Below are 19,669 nucleotides of genomic sequence, written 5' to 3' on the forward strand. Positions count from 1 at the left end.
CCTTGCAGTTCCCTGTGTCAGGTTGTTATCATGCTGTTACTTCCATGTCAAAGCTGTGGGTCCAGATTCCTTGGATCTTCAGTCACTTCCAAGTGAAACGGCTCCTTTGTCCTCCTCCTGGCTTTTTATATCCTTCACTCCACACTTTCTTTAGGCCAGAACTTTGCTTTTCAAGCAAGTCGTCTCTGACCAGGTACTTCCCTAGGGTAGTTGTATGCTGCTTGTTACTATATCTGAGCATGCATAGCGCAACAGTTGTGAAGGATGATAACTAGGTTAAAAAAATAGAAAATAATAATAAAAAAAGATTTCACATCACAGTTGTGTAAGATGCATTAAACATCTATGGAAAATATCTCACATGACTCACAGAACCACAGAATCATAGAATGGTTTGGTTTGGAAGGGACCTGAACACTCATCAAGTTCCAACCCCCTGACACAGGCAGAGACACCTTCCACTTGACCGAGTTGCTCCAAGTCCCATCCAGCCTGGCCTTGGACACTGCCAGGTTCAGGTTTTCTTGATCTTATTTCAAAAGCTGTTCTGAAAAGTAAGATTAATGCCCCTTATCCTACTAGAATTAGATCATCTGAAGATCCAGAGTGGATAGGTTTCCTTTGAGATCTAGTTAACATATGCAAGAGGGTGTGTGAATGAGTGTGTGTGTGTGTAAGAAAAACTTTTTCTTCTGCTTTAAACAAAGTGAAGTATTACAAAAATGTGTGCATCTGGTTGTCATGGCAGGAGGAAAAAATACTTACAGCAGCTTAATCGAAAGTTTTCTTCTTCTAGTTCAGGATTTCGTTAAATAATATTCTTACGTTTTACCTAAACATTATGTTAGTGTTCTGTGACCACCAGAGTGCACATTGTTCCACTTGTGGTGAGCCTCTCCAAAGATCTGAATGTTCCCTTTTTCACTTGATATAGCAAATCATCATGAACTTAATTCAGTCTGGTGATACGTTTGTTTATAATGAAGTCTTCCAAGCATCTGAAATGGGTGCTTTATGTTGTGGGCATGTCATTCCTATGTTAAGAGTAATTTTGCATCCTGCAAAATACGGTAATCACCAGTGTCTCTAATGAAGAAATACTGTTATGGAAATCAGTTATGGAAATATAGCTTAAATCACATGTCACATAACTTTTTTGTTCATGAAGAACTCAGGCTACCTTGTGTCTTACAGTGAAAGAGGAGAACTTTTACACCAACCTGGTGTACCAGCTGTGGAAAATGACCCTCTTTAAACCATTAATGCTGGAGTGATACCTTTAATTCTAAGCAAACTTACCTTTTGTTAACATTTATTTTGCTACCAAGTGTCTTGCTAATTATACAGTAGAAAAAATGTCCAGTGAGATAGCAGTATAAAGTGAAAACTTTAAATTCATTGAGGATTTGTTTTTATATACACTGTAAGTAAAACTGTTGGTAGCACAAAGTAAGTACTGGAAGAGCTAGTTGTTTGCATCTGTGAGTCTAATTGGAACTGTTATAACCAGAGGCAAAAAAGTCTGTTCATGCTGTATGGTTATAGTTTTGGTAAGTAAATACTGATGTGTGGATAGTAGGGTGGAAAATAGTACTTCACATGTTGTACTGTTTCGCTTAGACTGGTGTAGTTTTATTTAGAGACTGTGTTTGCAGCTCATGTTACCTCTTGGCTTGACTTTCCTGGTATGTTGTGCAAAGCTACTAGAGCACACTAAAAAAATGCTGCCCATTCAGGGAAATTAAGTATTTAAAAGAGATTTAAACTATCCTGTGTTTTCAAATTAGGCAGTTAAATCCTGGGTATTCATTGCCATTGCTCAGCTGCAGTCCTCCTCCGTGCAGCGTATGACCCCAGGATCTGTAAAAGGGGAGAAGAAGGAAACAAATCATTTTTGTTTCTCCAGAACTTGCATTTTCGGGAAGGAAGTGATGGCAGCTCTAGGTTTTATTGCATCAAAGATTATTGTATCTGTCACATTGTGCCATTATTTAATGGTCAGGTCATGTCTGCTGTCATTAGTCAACTTCTGATTAGTCTTTCAGATGGTGAGGTGTTACTAGTGGGTGTAGTGGTACCACGGTTGCAGTCTAGATTATTATTTTAACTTACAGCTTTGCTTTCAGGATAGAATGCTTTGTTGTACTGCAGTTAGACATTTGCAGAGCTTCTGACTTACTCTGTGACTGAAATTCAGTCACATAAAATTGTGAGCCAGTGAGTCTGATTGAATAGGTGTAGTTCCATTAAAGGGAATGTTATCAGGAATATTGTCTTTTACCTGTTTTATCAAAGCCTCTATGATTTTAGATGCAGATATTTTGTCTTCTTGATTCAAAACTAGGAAAGATTGTTTCTCATGAAACCAAGCCTTGGTCTTGCAAGTTTAGTCTATTGTATGGCTGAAAATATATTCTAGATCATCACATTCTCTGACTGTTTAGGCTTATATATTTATCTCCTTCAAGTTTTCTCAGTGTTTTGCTTGTGTTTTTACATTAGAGTTACCATAAATGAACATGGGAGGTAATGCAAAATACTTTTTGCAATTGAAATATTAAAAAAGTAAAGTTGCCTAAACATAATTGTAAAAATTGAAAGCAAGAATAGTATTAATCTGTCCTGGTGACATCCATTCTGAATTTCACATGGTTTAATAGTGAAGCTACTTCAGAATTGACCTTTTTTGTTTATGGTGCTTTTTATTCTATGTATGACTACTTTGGAACACATCTAACAATTTTTTTTTCCACTTTTTTACAGACTGGACTTTGACATTCTTTTCATGAAAGAGGTTTCCAAGTAGTTGTCTCACAATAACTTTGGGAAGAAGTTCTATGTAGCTCTTACTTTCAAGAGTGCTGCAAAAATGATTACTTCAGATTTGCCAGTACTACAGTGAGTATACACTTCTCTCTATATGAAATCTTAAGCTTTAAAAAGGTTGAAGTAAACAGGTAGATGATTGTGAAGATAAAGCATAACCTTGAGAGAAGTGCAGATTAGTGTGGCTCCTCCAGGTCTCCTGTGTTCTTATATGCTGAACTGTGTTAAAAAATAAAATACTTAATCTAAAAGGTATTTGTTTATATGCGTGGAGATTTACCTTGGTTTGAAAAGCAAAACAAGATCTTTGCCACTTCTATGCCTCTGAATGTTGTAAGATTTCATAAATGTGTATGGGTTTTAGTCATAATTGACCGTGTTTTTATATTCCAGTTGCATACTTTTTCTTTGTATTTATTGTGCCAAAAGCTTTTGGCTTCTGCAATTGAAGACAGCCAGTGGCATTAGCATGTTTTGATCTTCCTGGGAAATAGGAGTGGCTTCTACAAATTGGAACATCACTGTGCCTGGGTGAAGGGAACTATTGGAAAGAATAGAGTTGAAGTCTGCAATGAGAGAAACTAGAGCATTCAGCCCTTTCTTCAGTAGTTCTCAGAGGGACAACATCAGCCCACTGACTGACCCAGCTGTGACATGCCCTCAGGCTGTTGGAGCCATCCAAAACCATTGTGTCCAGTGTCCAGAACCACTGTGTCCTGTGTCTGGCACAGATTCCACCTTGTGGCCAGCCTGCTGCTGCCACCTGGGCATATAGACCAAAACCATTGGTATGTACTGTGTTTTTGCTTGGACTGGACATATGCAAATAGGAAATGCAGGGTGTAAGGGACCCTGTTTATCAAGGTCAGGTGGTGTTGCAAAACTAAGATGTTATGTCCCTTTATTTGAGAAACTGAATGCTTGGACAATTGTAAAGTTATTTGTGTAACTCTAATGACAACATGCTCTGTCTTGCCATTTTTTCTTATACTTTTAAATTTCTTTCAAAAAAAATTACATTCTGCTGTATGTAAGCATATAGCTAAAGACAGGGATTATGGTTAGCACTGGTAGGGGAGCATCAGCCTGGAGTGGAGTTCTGGTTTGCTTTGAGAGTGATAATGGAAAAAAATGTTCTCTGTTCAAATTTTCCTGGATGTGCCCCATTGAGGAGGTGAGAGTGTGCTTGTGAAATGTGCAAAAAGCTGGGAGATTTTGGCACAACAGTGGTAGGAAAGGGTTATTCCTGTTCTGAGTTCAAGAAGCTGATGCCATAAGAAGTGAATGAGATACTGTAGAGTTTAAAATTAAAAATGGTAACTCTGCACATCAGCTGAAAAACCTGTCATTAAAGATGTTGGCACATTCTTTAATCAGAAGATACTTGTGAGCCAGCAGTATTATGCATTATTAAAAAATGAAAGAAAACATTTATCTCGCTGTTTTCCAGTAGAGCTGGGAATCATTTAATGCCACTGTGTGCAGCATTGGTGAGATGTCATCATCAATAATATATATAGTTTGGTTGCTCATAAACAAGGTGAGATCTTTCTTGCTACAAGATTAAAATGACCAGGATTTGCTCATAAAGATTCTCAGGCTTTCCTGAGAGCTCAAAATATTGTCTAGTGTGGACAAGGTATCGAAGAAAGTGATAAGTGCTGTTTCAGTAGGTCACAGCCAGACTTCCATTAGAAAGGAGTCTGGCTCAGGGTGCTAAAACCTGAAGCAGTCTTTGGTTTAGGGGTATAAGCTTCATGCATTTAGATCTGGGAGGCCACAATATGGTTCCACACAGAGAAGGCTAAGGTTTTCTTTCTAGCTCTTAAATAAGCAGCTTTGAGGGATTATTATATATAATGTACCATTCAGGTGCCTTATTTCTACTTTTTTTGTAATGTTTTCTGATCTTTTTGCCTATCTACTTTAAATAAAGGGTCCTTAAGTCAAATTGATATATTAATGTACTTTGCTTAGGACCGTGTCAGATATTTTCTCCTGATTTCTTTTTCATTGAGGGAACATTGAACTTATTAACATTTCTGGATTCATAGAAGTGGTTTCAGAATGCAGTGGAGACAGGATTTCACTTACTGGTGTTTCAGGCATAGGGGAAGAAATCCACTGGTGTGTTAGGCCTGTTAGGAGTCTTCTCTCAATGGGATGATTCACATTTGCTGTGAGGCATGTTCCTCTCTAGATTCTGAAGATCAACCATGAGAGCTGATTCATCCATGATTCATGCGTATTTAGCTGTTTTTCTTCATGAATGCTTTTTATTCACAAGGCTGAATCTGGTGGTAGCAATTACTGAATTTATCTCTGCCCAAACCCTGAGCCACCTCAGCAACACTGATAAAAGCTTATAGAAGCATTTTTATTTACAAAGACTGATACATGAAGCAAGATTTTTGGTGTGGGTGTTTTATTTGGGGGGGGATGGTATAAGCTCTATGGCTAAGGCTTTGTGTAATAGTAGAAGAAAGGCAAACTTGTTTTGTTTTGCAGAGATGGGAATTTGTTCAGAAGCAGGTCATGTTAAATGGCTGCCCAGTAATCTGTTACTTCTTCATTACAGTATGGTTAGTTTCAATGGCTAGTTATTACAACTTTGGAATAATATCCAGAGTTTTTAGGTGGGATTCTGGAGTTACTGCCAGTTTTTTAGGGTGCTTTAGCCAGCAAAGGAACCAGAAAGAAAAGCAGAGTAAATCTGAACCCATAAAAGGGGTTATCACCTGTATGCTTTACACTGCTCACCCCAGTCTTGTCTCCCCCACTCTGCCAGATTCTCTTACAACTCTATCATGTCAAAGGTGTCTTAAGAGAGGAAAGATTTAACCTTCAGCATCACCACCTCTCCTTCTCTTAGACGAGGCAGGTCTCCACATTGTTTTCCCCTCCCAGCAGCTTCAGGAGAGATAAATTGTGCCTAAGGCTTAAGTTTTTCCCCTCAGGTGACTCGTCACACACACATAAAATAAGGATAGGGTAATTCTGTTCTATTAAGATGTAGATGACTGCCACCTGATAAATTACTTCCTAGCAGTTCTGCAAGATGCGTACAGGAGTGAGGGAGATAGATGCTGGCCAGATGCTTTTCTCCGTGAGTGTTAAAAACTTGACAGCACTGCAGGTAGTTGAGATGTGCTGTACTCCTCCTCAGAGTTCAGAAATAAGAAAAGGGTCGTGTGTGTGTACCCAGAGCAACTGTAAGGCTTTGAGAGAAGCAAGAAGCACTGTGTCCCAAGGCCGTGATGGAAGAGATTCAGATAGAATTCGCTGCTGTTTGAAATGATATTTATTTTAATGTTAAGTCAGCCAAGGACTATCGGTTGTCCTTGATCCTGGTCTTCCTACTTCAAATAATGTAAAGATTAAAGGAAAATTACTTTCTGATGTTTTCCGCATACTCCTTACGTACTAACACTCTTTGTCAGAAAGAAATCTCCTCTGTCTCACATTGGTTGGGGGAGATTCATCTTGTTTAATTTTAAACATGTATATTTGAGCTGCTTGTCTAGATGACCTTACAGTCAATGGAGAGAAAAGGAAATTTATAAAACATAAACCACCTGACCAGTTTTGAACACTGACCTTAGCATGAGTTGTGCTGCACCTTAAGGTTTTCTGCATTGAGTATATGTCAAATTTAGATTAATCTCATCCTTAATGCTTGTTTACTGAGCCTTTCTCAAAAGGCTTCCAGCAAACCAGAGAAGTTTTAGCAGAAAAAATATTAAGGAAGCATGCTTATTGGGTTTAAGACAACAGTCTCTTTAAGACAAAGAAGAGGAGGTGGTTAATAATCAAACTTCCTTCCACATGCAGTGTTCCAAAGCAATTGAGATTCCCAGAACTAAATACACAAATCTCAGTAGGTTTTGCTAGATGTGTATAGAGGCTGTAGCAAAATCAAGTTCTCTGTGGACTGGATGCTTGCAAAATAATAGTACTGTTTAATTTATTTGTATAGCTTTAGTGTTTCAAGGAAAGTGTCTGAGCCATTTGCCTAGGAGGACTGCTGAATCTGGTTTTAATAGAGAAAAATCTTTATCCTGATGATATTAAGGGTGCGGTTTTGTAAGCTAACAAAGCTCCAGCATTTCCCCACGAAGGGGGGCATTGCTTAGACCACACCATGCCTAAATTTTTTCCAGCAAGGATCTGTGTAGAGCAGAGAGAAGCTTATTTTTATTAAAGAGAGCAAGACAGAATGGCTTTAATTCCTCTGCAGCAATAGAAAACAGCAGATGTTTTCATGGGGTTCCTCACTTCTGTATTCAAGTTATTTAAATAAAATTTAGCGTTGTTGTGAAGCAATATGCATTTTAGTCAGATTGAGTTGCAATGTAATGGCTGGCCTTTGAGAAAGGGCTGGATACATCCATTCGCATAGACGCTGTTTTTAGCTGTATTCACTGCATTGCTTTTCACTAGTGTGGGCTATCTTTGATTTGGTTTTAGGCTTTTGACTATTTATTTTAATTAAACCTGATACTGAGTTTTGTAGATTTCGTACTTTATGAAGCAGAAAAGCTGCTTGGCTTTGATTTTATGACAACAAAGCTGCATTTTCAGTATTCTGTGGAGATACTGGTTTGCAAGCATATAATTTAGGAATTCAAATGTACTTGAATACTGGTTTTTAATTTAGATGCCTGGTTTTCTGGGGTGTTTATAGTATTTAGAGATAATCCGTTGAAGTTACTTTCAGAAAAGGAGATTTATTTATCTTCTAATGCATTCTAGCTTTTGTAAAGGATTCTGTACGCCCCCTTTGTAATTGCAAGTTGGAAAATAATGTCTTAATATTAGAAATTCATGATTGTTCTGCAGAATTGAGGTAGAGCAGATGTAGAGCAATACAGTAATTAGAATCATAGAATAGTTAGGGTTGGAAAGGTCCTTAAGATCATCAAGTTCCAACCCCCCTGCCATGGGCAGGGACACTTCACACTAAACCCAGGGAACCCAGGACACCATGTCACCCAAGGCTCTGCCCAGCCTGGCCTTGAACACTGCCAGGGATGGAACATTCACAACTTCCTTGGGCAACCCATTCCAGTACCTCACCACCCTTACAATAAAGAACTCCTTCCTTATATCCAATCTAAACTTCCCCTGTTTAAGATTTAACCCGTTACCCCTTGTCCTGTCACTACAGTCCCTAATGAAGAGTCCCTCACCAGCATCCTTATAGCCCTCCTTCAGATACTGGAAGGCTGCTATGTGGTCTCCACGCAGCCTTCTCTTCTCCAGACTGAACAGCCCCAACTTTCTCAGCCTGTCTTCATACAGGAGGTGCTCCAGTCCCTGATCATCCTCGTGGCCCTCCTCTGGACGTGTTCCAAAGGTTTCATGTCCTTTTGTGTAATTTCAGCAAATAGAAGTATCAGAATACTCTTGATTCCGATACAGTGACATTTGTATTTTTATACATTACTAAATAGCCTTGAGCAAATTTCTGAAGAATTCCTGTTTTATGAAATAAAATAAAAAGTTCCAAACAAACAAAACCAAACCCCAAACAATAGACAGTGTGGGAGATCGGTGTAGATTTTGGCTTGCAGAAGCTTTTCAGTTTCTGTAAACCAAATCATTAATGTTGCCTTTTGTATTTGAATCTGTATCAAGTAATGGAATAGGTCTGATTTTTACCTTTTCCTTGTGCAAGTTTTACAGCAGTTTAACTCCTTTCACTTCAAGGAAATTATGTCTGATTTAAAGAAATCTCTGATTAGAGCTAGACTTGACCCATCTTGGAGCAACCTGGGACATTATTACAGTTACTCTTACCATTTACAGAGACCTCATGCACTGGTGGTCTTGCAAACTGAAAATAAAGCACATCATTCATGGGTATGGTTTTGGTTGTGGGTTCTTCTTGGGCAAAATCTAATGCCTCAGAAGATCACTTAGAAACTGACTTTCTTCAAGCAGCCAGGTCTGTTTTGGAAGCAGAGAAGTACCTGTGCACCTGCCTTAGGGGGAGTGGGTGGTGGAAATTGGGATAATGCTTTTTTCCCTGCTTAGGGTGGTGTTAAGTCTTAAAAGAGAAATGATTGACAAGTGATACTGTGGGCTGCTTTGCTACAGTTGTTGAGCAATGTCAAGGCTTTATCATTGTATAAGTGAGAACATTTTTATAGCTGCAAGAAACACAAATGTCTTCAGACCAAAGTGAGTTTTTTGGTTTGTGCCTCTGCTCAGTGTTAACCCTCTCTTTATTAACAGCTGCTCAATACCATTGTCTTTGAGTGTGACTAAAACCTGGTGTAATCTGAGTGGGAACCTGTGTAACTGTTCTAATGATAATCATAACTGGATTGGACTCCAATTTGCTCTCTCATGACCTTGGAAGCAGCTTGGAAGTGGTTACTAAGGGTAAAAGAAAGTTGATACTAAGTGAATACATTGTGGGTTGGATATGTTGAGAAAGTGTTGTTTAATATAGCCAGTTTTTTACGTGTAATAAGGCTTCACAAGAAGCTGTTAATTTAAATAACTTCTAGTCTATAAAATGACATTCCATCTCATAAAAAGGTAAGGCTTTTTGCCAGGGCTAACAATGCTTAGTTCCTTCATTTGCAGAATAAATGTGGCAAGCCTTTTAATGCTGAATTTTTGGGTTTTTTCCTGGCTTAGGACTAAATATTTAATTAGTCAGTTATAGATTACTTGTTGATTTCAAATCATTTTAATTTATCTAGTGTTTTTTCCCCCTTAGGGATTCTACAAATGAAACTACTGCACATTCAGATGCTGGCAGTGAGCTTGAAGAAGCAGAAGTCAAAGGAAAAAGAAAAAGGGGCCGTCCTGGCAGGCCTCCAGTATGTGTAATTTAGTTTTGTTTTGTTATGCATCTATTTAAAATTGACTGCAAACTGTTTTTCATCTAATCATCTTGTGGTCAGATAAATAGGCTTTTAATGAGCCCTATGTCAAACTTTATGAAGACTTGTAGTATGAAATATTTATCAGATTGATATACAATGTTTGGAGTGTTTAAAAAGGGACATAAAGTGAGCTCATAATAGCTGTTACTTTTTCTTTTGCTAGCTACTTACATGAACATTACTATTTTGTTATTATTGTCGTATTACAACATTCTTCCAGTCAAGAGAATAATCTCAGTGTGTACGACTACTATCTGTTTTGAAAGCGCAGTGGATTTTAAGTGACAAATGACATTTGAGCCATCCTTTTAGTAACTAATAATCTCTTAATGTGAATGGGAGAGTTGCAGCATAGTATTAACTAAATGCCTCAGAAGATCTATTAACACAGTTTAAAAATTCATGTAATTGACATACACTCTGTCCTATGTATAGATTGGGAGCTTCAACCTATTCTCCAGCATAGGACAGCAGAAAATACTGCTATCTGCTGTTCTTCATTAGTCTTTGCCTATTGCTGGCCCATAAATGGGACCATACAGAAACAATTCTCTGTTACATGGAGTATTTAAGAAGGCTTTCTCTTTTATTTTTATTTGTTTTATATAACAGACAATTTATTGGAAACTACAGAAAAAGTTTTGTGTCATGTTGTCATTTTAGGTCTTCAGGGTCATCAGATGTAGCTATTGTGGCTGTACCACTTGAAGTACATGCTGTGGAGTAAGATTTTTGGTGGGAACTTCTGTGTGTTTGTTATTAATGGTTTTGATTCCCCTCTTAGTGTCTACGTGTACACCCCCAGTATGAATGTGCTATATATATAGCACTAAAATATTGAAATCCCCTGCCCAAGACCTTCCAGCCTAAGTCTAACTCTTAAACATGGGCTAGTGGGGCTGTAAGAATGGACAGGACCATGTGTTCCTCTCAAGCACTCTGGCCAAGCTGGTGTAAACTCCTCCTTAGTACTGATTTTCAATTTGCATTACATTTTCTGGACATACTTTGGGAACCAGCATTTTAAATCCTGGTCTTTTTTGGGCACGTGGTCTTCTTTTTTGAAAGCTTTTGAACAGTGTTTCCTATGGTGGCGTATGTTCATCATACAGACAGATCTGCTCACAAATGTGGATCTTCTTTACAGGAGGTTTTAAAGAAGCTTGTAAAGAGAAGTGGTCATCTGCTTTTATAGCTTGTAAGCAAAGGGCAAAACCAGAAATTATCTTAAAAACATCTCATTAGTAAATCTATGAGGTTTTGTAGATTTAATAAAAAGGACCAAAACAAACAAGAGGATGGTGCAACCTGACTGCTACGCCAGGAGGTTGTTAGAGTAGAAGAATTTAAGTTAAAGCAACACTAGTGAGGTTTTGTACATACCACACTTTCACTGAAAGGGAAAGGTGAATGTTTAAAAAAGGTGTTTCCCTCTGTTTGAGCTTAATAGTAGCTCCTGTGGGAACATTCTCTGAAGCACTTTACTGGTCCTGCTATCAAGTTTCTACAGGAGCAATTGCTTCTTATGCTTAGAACAACTCCAGGCTCATTAAATATATACATGATTGTATTAACATTCAGAGGAAGTGGCCATTACGTCATACATAAAATGATGGTCTGTGAGCTGACTGTTGATATTAGGGAGTAAGACCTTGGGGTTATCTGAGATCATTCTTTGAAAGCATCATCTTAATGCTGATTAAGGGTCAAAAAAGATAAATCACATCTTAGAACGAAGGAAGAGAATAGTGAATAAAAAATAAAAGAAATACTATGTCTTTTATAAAACTGTGGATTGCCAAAATTTGGAAAACTTTGCACAATTCTAGTTTCTTTTCCCCTCTTGATCTCTGTTCCAAATTCTCAAGAATTGGTATATTAGGACTAGAAGAGGTTCAGAGAAGAGAAACGGTGATGGTCAGTCATGGAATTAGGCTGGGAAAGGACCTCAGGAGTTCTTGTTGCAACCTCCTGCTCAGAGCAGGGCCTGCTTCGGTATCAGACCACATTTTCCAGTCTGGTCTTGAAAACCACCAAGGCTGGAGACTGCACATCCCCTCTTAGCAATTGGTTTCATTTTATTTTGTGAACAGTTTCTCCCTTGTAAGCAGTCAGAGCCTGTCTGTCTTCACTTTGTGACTGCTGTCAGTTGTCCTCCTACTTACTATCTGCTGTTACAGAAAGCCCCACAGAAGGGTGTTCCCAGCCCCCTGACCAAGTTGGTAGCCCCTCTGATTGAATGTGTTCTAGTTTATCAATACCTCTCTCAAACTGAGAGGGCTAAAACTGGACACAGTTTAGATATGGACATATTCTAAATATGGGCTCAGAAGTGCTGAGTAAAAAGGTATAATCAGTTTTCTTGCTGTTCTGCTGTATTCTTTGTACAGTCTGAGGTGGTGATGGCCTTTCCTGCTCAGGTATGTGGTAGTTTCATGTCTCTCAAGATGCCGAGATCCTTTCCCACAGAGCTGTTCCCTTCCTAGCCATTCTCCAGCCTGCAGTGGTGCAGGGATTTATTCCTTTGCCAGGTGCAGGTCTTTGCCTTTGTCCATGTTGAATTTTGAGTGTGCTGATAGCCCAATCCTCCAGACTGTCGATAGCTGTCTTGCCCTTGATGTGGTCTCTCTGCCAGTGTTGTGTCATCTGCACTCTTGATGGGAACATATTCTCTCATGGCTTCCAGCTGTCTGATAAAGATGGGAAACTGGACATGTTCAAGTTAGGCTTCTGTCATATTCCCTCATTGCCAGCCTCCAGGTAGAGAATGATCTGCTGTGAACCGCTGTGCTCTGAGCCCAAGAGTTCAGCTGTGTTTCTACCCATCCAGATCACAACTTCCCAATTTGGATACAAGAATATTGTGGAAGGATGTTGAAAACTTTGCTAAAGTCAACATAAATGGCTTCTATTGCTCTCCCCTGATCCACAAATTCAGTCATTTGTTTACTTTTTTGGATGACTTTATATATATATATATATATATATATATATATATATATTTATACGTTTGGGCACGCAATCAAATCCTGCCTTCATAATTGATACTGCAGCAACAGAAAGGAATAAATACGGTGGATCTACAAAAATTGACCAAAAGGAAAGAGCCACTCAACATCTAATATCCTTGAATGGAAATGCAAACACCTTGGAAAGTCTAATCTAGGCAATTTATAGCGTAATTCGATGTGAAAAATCTTGGACTCAGTAACTGAGGTATTGGTTTTGCAAACATTGTATTTTGCTTTCTGTCCTCCTCCACATAGCTCTCCTATACATGCTGCTAACTCATTCACTTTCCTTAGGTGAATTATCTGTTTCTTACAGGAGGTGCAGCTCTCACATTTTTCCCGCTGCTCTTCCATATGCTAACATGATTTTTAATTCCTCCACAGGTACCACCTACCTTTATTCTCAGATGTGACACAGATTAAAATGTTTAGTTAAATTCAGAGCTGTTATTCTCAACTGCTACTTAACTTTGATGTTTCTGATTTCTGTTACAGACCTAAAGAAAGGCTTTTCTGCCCAAAGGCTCTTCTGTTTCTTGTGGTTTGGGTTTTTTGTTTTGGTTTTTTTTTTTTGTTTTGTTTTTTTTTCCCCTAACTAAAATATTATGGTCTAATAAGATTTGATCTCTCCCTGCAAAAGCTGATTTGCTTATGCCCTTAGGCCATCACAACTGCAGTGACACATCTGCCATAAACATACTGACTTCTTTTGAAAGTGTTCTGTGCTGTTTTGTCTTGCTGCATGGTTCTGTTACAGAGCTGCACACAGTGTATGCCATCAAATATATGTAGGTATTTTAATGAGGTGAATAAATAGATAAATTTCATCTATAAAATAAATAGATAAATTGTATCCATAAGATAATAGAAAAATCTTATCAGAAAGATAGACTACTACTAAAGGGTTTTCCAGACTTTTTCCAAAGAACGACATTCTTCTTTGCAGATTTCACACTTTTGTACAGAGATGGTCCACATTTGAAAATTTGCCATTTGTACAATCTCTTCAGTTCATAGAGAATCTTAATGTTCTGGGGAACTTTCTCTTCCTGAAAATGCTGTTTCCAAGTTGCCCCTCCACTTCTATGAGGGACTATTCTAATGAGTACTTGACTGGATAGATTATACCATCAATTTACAAAGAGATCCAGTGCATTGGTCGTTCAGGATAACTCTCGGAATCTAACCTGATTGTCCTAAATTCACCAAGCCTTGCTGTGAATTTAGCAGGAGTTGCACCATGTCCTTTCCTAGCATTGACAATGGCTGGGGCTGGCCTCCCCCTTGCCCATGTCTGCTTCTGAATGATGAGTCTTGTAGACCTGTAGAATGTAGGCCTGTGGAATGAGTAGCCAACAGTGGGATATTTTGTTGCACACAGTATTGCTCAAATACATGCAAGCATATCATCTGGGTATATATTAGTGAGTTGTGTGGGGTGCATTTAATGAGTGACCTATAATAGTTCTCTGGTTGAAGCTGCTGAGTAACACTGGCCAAAAATGCCTTTTCTGTCTGCTGCACACGCTCTCCTGTTGTAGGTAGGGAGTTTGAAAGCCCAACGGCTTATGATGCAGTGTAGCTTTCACATTAGTGAGCTCAGGCTCATCTGAGTTATTTGTCTATCCTTTTTTGTCTCCTTTCTTGGACAAACACTTTATGTTCAATGCTACTGGCATGCTTTATTTTAACCTATCTGGCCTTACCTTCACAGGGGCTCAAGACAGCATGGCTTAGGTCTCAGCTGTTAGATGTTGAGGGAGTGAGAGAGATCTCCTGGCTATATTTCAGCTTTGAGGAAGGAGTAGACAGTTTACTCTATTTGGTTCAGAGGACAAGAAGAAATACCAGTCTTTCTATTCCAAAGGTCCCAATCCTTAGATCTCTGGTGGTGTCTCTCTCATCCAGTAACCAGGGCCACAACACTCCTTTCTCCAGCTCCTCAGATTCTTTTATTAAGGCAAGATGGAACAAGGCACTTGCAGTCCTTTTATCCCCAGTGCAGACTGTCCAGTTTTCTGGTCCTTTTGTATTTTTTGGTATGGAGATGACAGACCACAATGCCTTATCTCTGCATTCATATGTGAAATTTTGACTTTGCAGAAGACTATTAGCCGTATTCGGTCTTGTAGCATGAATGTTACATACTGCTGGGGATGGAGTTTTCCTTCTGGTTCCAAATCATACACATCCTAATGAATAGCAGGAAGGAATCCTCTTGGAAGAATTTATTTTCACAGTAGTCAAAGTTTGTTGTTTGATGTGACTTACATCATTGTCCTATTTCAGCTTGACTGCATGGTATTTTAGGTGTATCCCTTAAAACTGAAGTGACTGTGTCTTTCTGTAGCTCCGTGGAAATGCAGTGCACATACAGCCAGTATGTGAATACTTTTCTATCCCACCACTTGAAGCTTCCTAGTGGAGAAATCCTAATGGCATTAGAAGTTTTTGGTTTAAACTTTTGATGGGATGGTCCTTGTATTTTTCACAATCTAATCTATTCTTCATTTTTCTATGTAAATAGTCTGGTTTTGATAGCAATTCTCTTAGAAGAATTGAAGTGGTTCAGGCATTTATGGCAGAATCACGATTCTTTAATATGACTTCTAGAACTCCTGCTAGGTTTTTATATAAGAATTTTAAAAGAGCAACAGCATGCCCTCGACACTGCCTCTGCTTTTTGTTTTGTTCTAAACTGCATGTGTTATAGCTGAAGCAGCTCTGTGTGCACGGGATGCTAGGGGACCTGCATCTGTCTTTATTTGTCAGATAAGGCTTTTCATAGGGTGCACCTTGTTTGTTTCTAGAGGAATAAACTCCAAAGGACTGACCATTTGAATCCAAAATCTTCCAAGATAGCTATGATGACGTTACAAAGTGTGCAGTCTGTTTTTAATCAGGATTAATTCAGAAGGAGCTCAGACATTACCACTCTTTCGCTTAACAGGAGGTTATAGTGCAGAAGCCTCTCAGGAGTATGGTGCCATGGAGAGGCAAGTTCTTCAGTTTTACTCAAGTGAAAGGTTAAAAAGGTTCTTTGAGCTATCTTGCGAATTAGGTACAGCTTTAAATTACTTACAGTATGAATGCACACATAGAGGCCATCATTTAAGGAGGCAGGTTAGATGGAGTTACTGACCTGTAACACTTTTACTGTCTTTATTTCTTCATGAAGTGTGTTGGATCAATTTGGGGAATGCTAATGGAAAATGTCGAGCCACTTTCACTTTTTTTTACTTTGTTAGTGTAATGAATCAACTTTCACTGTGCTACTTGAGCTTACAAATGTGGGTTGCTTTTTTTTTTCCCCTTCCCAATCATTTTAAAGGCATGAAAGCAAAAGTATTATGTAGCTAATTTATTTCAAAATTCTGAACTGCCGTCATCTTAGCTTAATTACAGTCAAGGTAAGTATTTTGTTTGCCTTAGTTTAAGCCTTAAAGCAGCAGTACCACTTAAAGTAATGCTTCTGGAAACTTTAAGCATTCACTGTCAAGAGTACTCCTTTAGCTCAATACAAACCCTTTATTTATGAAAGACAAATATTCTGGACAGCTGGAAATGGAGCTGTAAAGTCAAGCTACAAATCTAAAGATTGTGTTAGGCATTGAGGATGCCAGAGGTAGCCCTGCATCCCAGAAAGACATGACTCTTGTTTCCACTTCCAAGAGCACACTGCCTCTGCAGATATACCGCAGAAGGGGTCCTCTTGCATTTCTATGGATGTACCAGTCCATGCTTTTTCTTCACTAGCTCCAGTGGTGTTGAATGCATCCATACTGGGATAGAGTTATAGAACAAGAGGTTGGAAGGAATCTCAGGGATCAACTAGTCCTATCTTTCTTGGCAAAGGATGAACTAGGCAGGGTGGCTCAGCATCCTGTCCAGCTGAATCTTAAGAGTGTCCAGCGTTGAGGGATCCACCACTTCCTTAGGGAGATTATTGCAATAGCTGGTTGTTCTCATCATGAAAAATTCTCCTCTTAAAATAGGTTTACCTATTCAACTTTGTACTCAGACATAGGAACCTGTATGAAGCTCAGATCTGACAGGATGGCCTGAGAAGGTTCTTGTTGTATATTCAGGGACACTACATGTGTCTGACAAAGCACCGTAGTGTTGTATGTTAATAAGATAACGCCAGTTCCTCAGTTCTGCCCTTGTGCTTGCAAAAATTTGTAATTAGAGTACCAGGCAATTTCTGGAGGCTTGAGGACCCATGTGTGACTTATTTTCATATTTATACTCCAGAGTGGGGTTGATCTTGGGCTTCCTGTCATATGCCTACTGGGTGGAAGTGCTCTGGAGTGGAAGTCTGGTGGACACCCCTTCTCTAGTACCTCTCCACCTGAAAATGTTAATCCTTGCCTAACTCAGAATGTTCCAGTTTTGGATTTCCTTCAGTTTCTTAGCAGAGGATCTTCTGCTTGTTTTGTATCTTGAGGCAGGATTAAGTATAGATCCTGCATCTGGATTAAGCTGCCCCACTTTGGATGCAGAATGGGTTTTATTAAATGAAAGACTTATTTTCTCTGTTGTGAGAGATGTTCTCTTTGTCAAAAGAAAATCTATACCAAAGAGAAACTTTATTCAGGTAGTCTTAGTACTGGTATTAACTTGGGTCCAGGATACTGAGATCTTCACCTGGATTTGAAGAATCTGGCTTTGTCAGTTACTCTGTCAGAAGTACCTCTGTCAGTTATTTCTGTACCTCTTTTGGGAGCCCACTGATGTTCCCACCCTTCTAATTAAAACTACGACTCTTGGTCAAAGTACCCTTTTTTCCCAAGATGCCTGACAAAAATGGAGTTTAAACTGAACATTTACATGTCTTGTGATTACTCATTTGGAGCGTGTGCATGCTGATCCATGGCACTCATGCTGTGTAGGTGGCTCTTCTCATTCCTTTCCAGTAACAAGGTATCTTTGAATGTGTGTGTTTCACTTCCAGCTCTTCATTGTTTTCCCTTCATCCTGGCAGTGTTTAAAGTTTCCAACTAAAGTACATGTGGAGAAAAACTGACTATAGAGAGGGCTTCCATTAGTTTCCATGGAGGTCATCAACTTGCACTTCTGCTTTCATTTAGCAGTCCTTGTAGCTAGTTGAAGAGCTTATGGCTTACTACCACTCAAGACTGGATTAGCACAGGAATTATGTATCTCAAAAGAGGTAATTCACTCCTAATTCTTTGCCATTTTATAAAGTAGTGATCATATGTCTTTTTGGAGCTCAGCAGAGCTCAAACATGTCACATATTGATAGTTTTCTTGCTGATAAAGGCAGCTTTGCATATGTTTAAAAATTCATTGAGGGAGAGCACGTATTCTTTTGATCTTAAGTGTAGATGTCATCCACAAAACTTGTCACAGAGATTGTTCTATTATTTTAGGCTTTCCAGCTTGCATTTGTACACAAGCTTTGCAAGAGGCAGTTGCAGTTGCACTCTGCCTTGCCTTTTTCTTTAGGACTCTGGCCCTACTAGCTGTATGTCTGTCTTTTGCCAGCTCTCCCCCAGAAATGTGATCCCTTCCCTCTGCAGGAATATTCTTTATGCGTCTGCATATGGAAGATGCAACCAAAAACACTGACTTGATGTTCTTTATTAAAAGCTTTAATAGGATCCGTTGGACTGTGTATTCAAGTAAATGGTACCAGGAGGATATTGTCCTAAATGTAATGTTCAGGTTGCTTGCATACTGTTTTCTTTGATGTAATTCCTCAAAGCAGCTTCATAGTTCTGTGGAAGATGGCAGCTTTTACTTTTCTCAGCCTCAGAGGAAGGAGAAAAACAGAATATGGAAGTAAGATCATAGCAAGAATCCTGCATTATTTTCTCCAGAAAGTTAAATTTAGAGCAAACTGTTTGCTGTGTGACTTCTTACAAGCAGGATCTATACCAGCTAATGTAAGCTTGAAGAATCTAGTGAAAATTTACAATAAATAATTTAGATTCACAGAGAAAATGTTCTAACTCATAAAAATTTGAAGCACGGGGCTGTTATGATTATCTACTAAATCTGTGTACTGGCTGTATAAATTCAGTGATTTAATTTGAGTTGAAGAGCTGACTCATTATGTGCAGTTTCTTACACAAATTGCATAAAAACAAAAATACAGAAACCGAATGTTAACATGACAAGTGCATTTGTAATAACTTACTGTCTACCAAAGACCGTTAGTTCTTCAAAAAGTTTTTGTGTGCCAGCATTAACCACTTTTGCTATCTGTAATTTGCTACTATTTATCTAGTTTTAGTCATATTGTCAACTGTCTGTGTTGAATAAGACTAATATGGATATTGACATGAGCTGGTACTCCTATGTTGGGAAGTCACCACTACTTACTGTGATATGACAGTGGCTTTTAAGTTGTTCCTCAACAATTGCTGATTAATAAAAACATGTGTACCTCATGTGATAAAGCCCTAAGCAACCTGGTTGAATTTCTGGCTTTGAGCAGGAAACACTGGAGGCTGGAGACCTCCTGAGGTCCCTTCCAGCCTGGCTTATTCTGTGATACTTGTGTGTATATACATGTGTGAATGTATAGTTGTGTGTAATATTTATGTATAAAGATATGTTGAATGGTTTCAGGTAGAGCTATAATAGAATTCTGTTCTGCTGGTTTTCTTTGCCCAGTCTGCCACTAAGAAACCACGAAAGTCTCCAGCGGACAAGGGTCGTTCTGAATCTGGAGCCAGAGGAGCAAGTCGTGGAAGAGCAAATGGCCACCCTCAGCAGAATGGAGAAGGGGACCCTGTCACTTTATTTGAGGTGGTTAAGCTTGGAAAGAGTGCCATGCAGGTAAAATAACCAATTAAGTCATGCCTTCACAATTCCATATATCCTGACTGCAGGATATAAAGCTATGCTTTTGTAAACAGTTGTATTTTTTATACTCTGTATTGGTCCATTAGCCTGTCTGCATAT

The 19,669-nt window shown here is 38.8% G+C and overlaps 1 protein-coding gene across 1 annotated transcript in view; it reads left to right on the forward strand.

Annotated features, from left to right (window-relative positions):
- Positions 1-19,669, forward strand: part of STAG1 (STAG1 cohesin complex component) — a 182,608-nt gene that overhangs the window by 33,433 nt on the left and 129,506 nt on the right. Inside the window, exons 3-5 of the mRNA XM_005143055.4 lie at positions 2,764-2,898; positions 9,557-9,659; positions 19,379-19,543. Coding sequence (XP_005143112.1) covers positions 2,870-2,898; positions 9,557-9,659; positions 19,379-19,543 — 297 coding nt within the window. The 5' untranslated portion in view covers positions 2,764-2,869. The remainder of the gene's footprint in view (positions 1-2,763; positions 2,899-9,556; positions 9,660-19,378; positions 19,544-19,669) is intronic.

The sequence above is a fragment of the Melopsittacus undulatus genome, chromosome 6 (genome assembly GCF_012275295.1).
Source record: "Melopsittacus undulatus isolate bMelUnd1 chromosome 6, bMelUnd1.mat.Z, whole genome shotgun sequence".
NCBI lineage: Eukaryota > Metazoa > Chordata > Aves > Psittaciformes > Psittaculidae > Melopsittacus > Melopsittacus undulatus.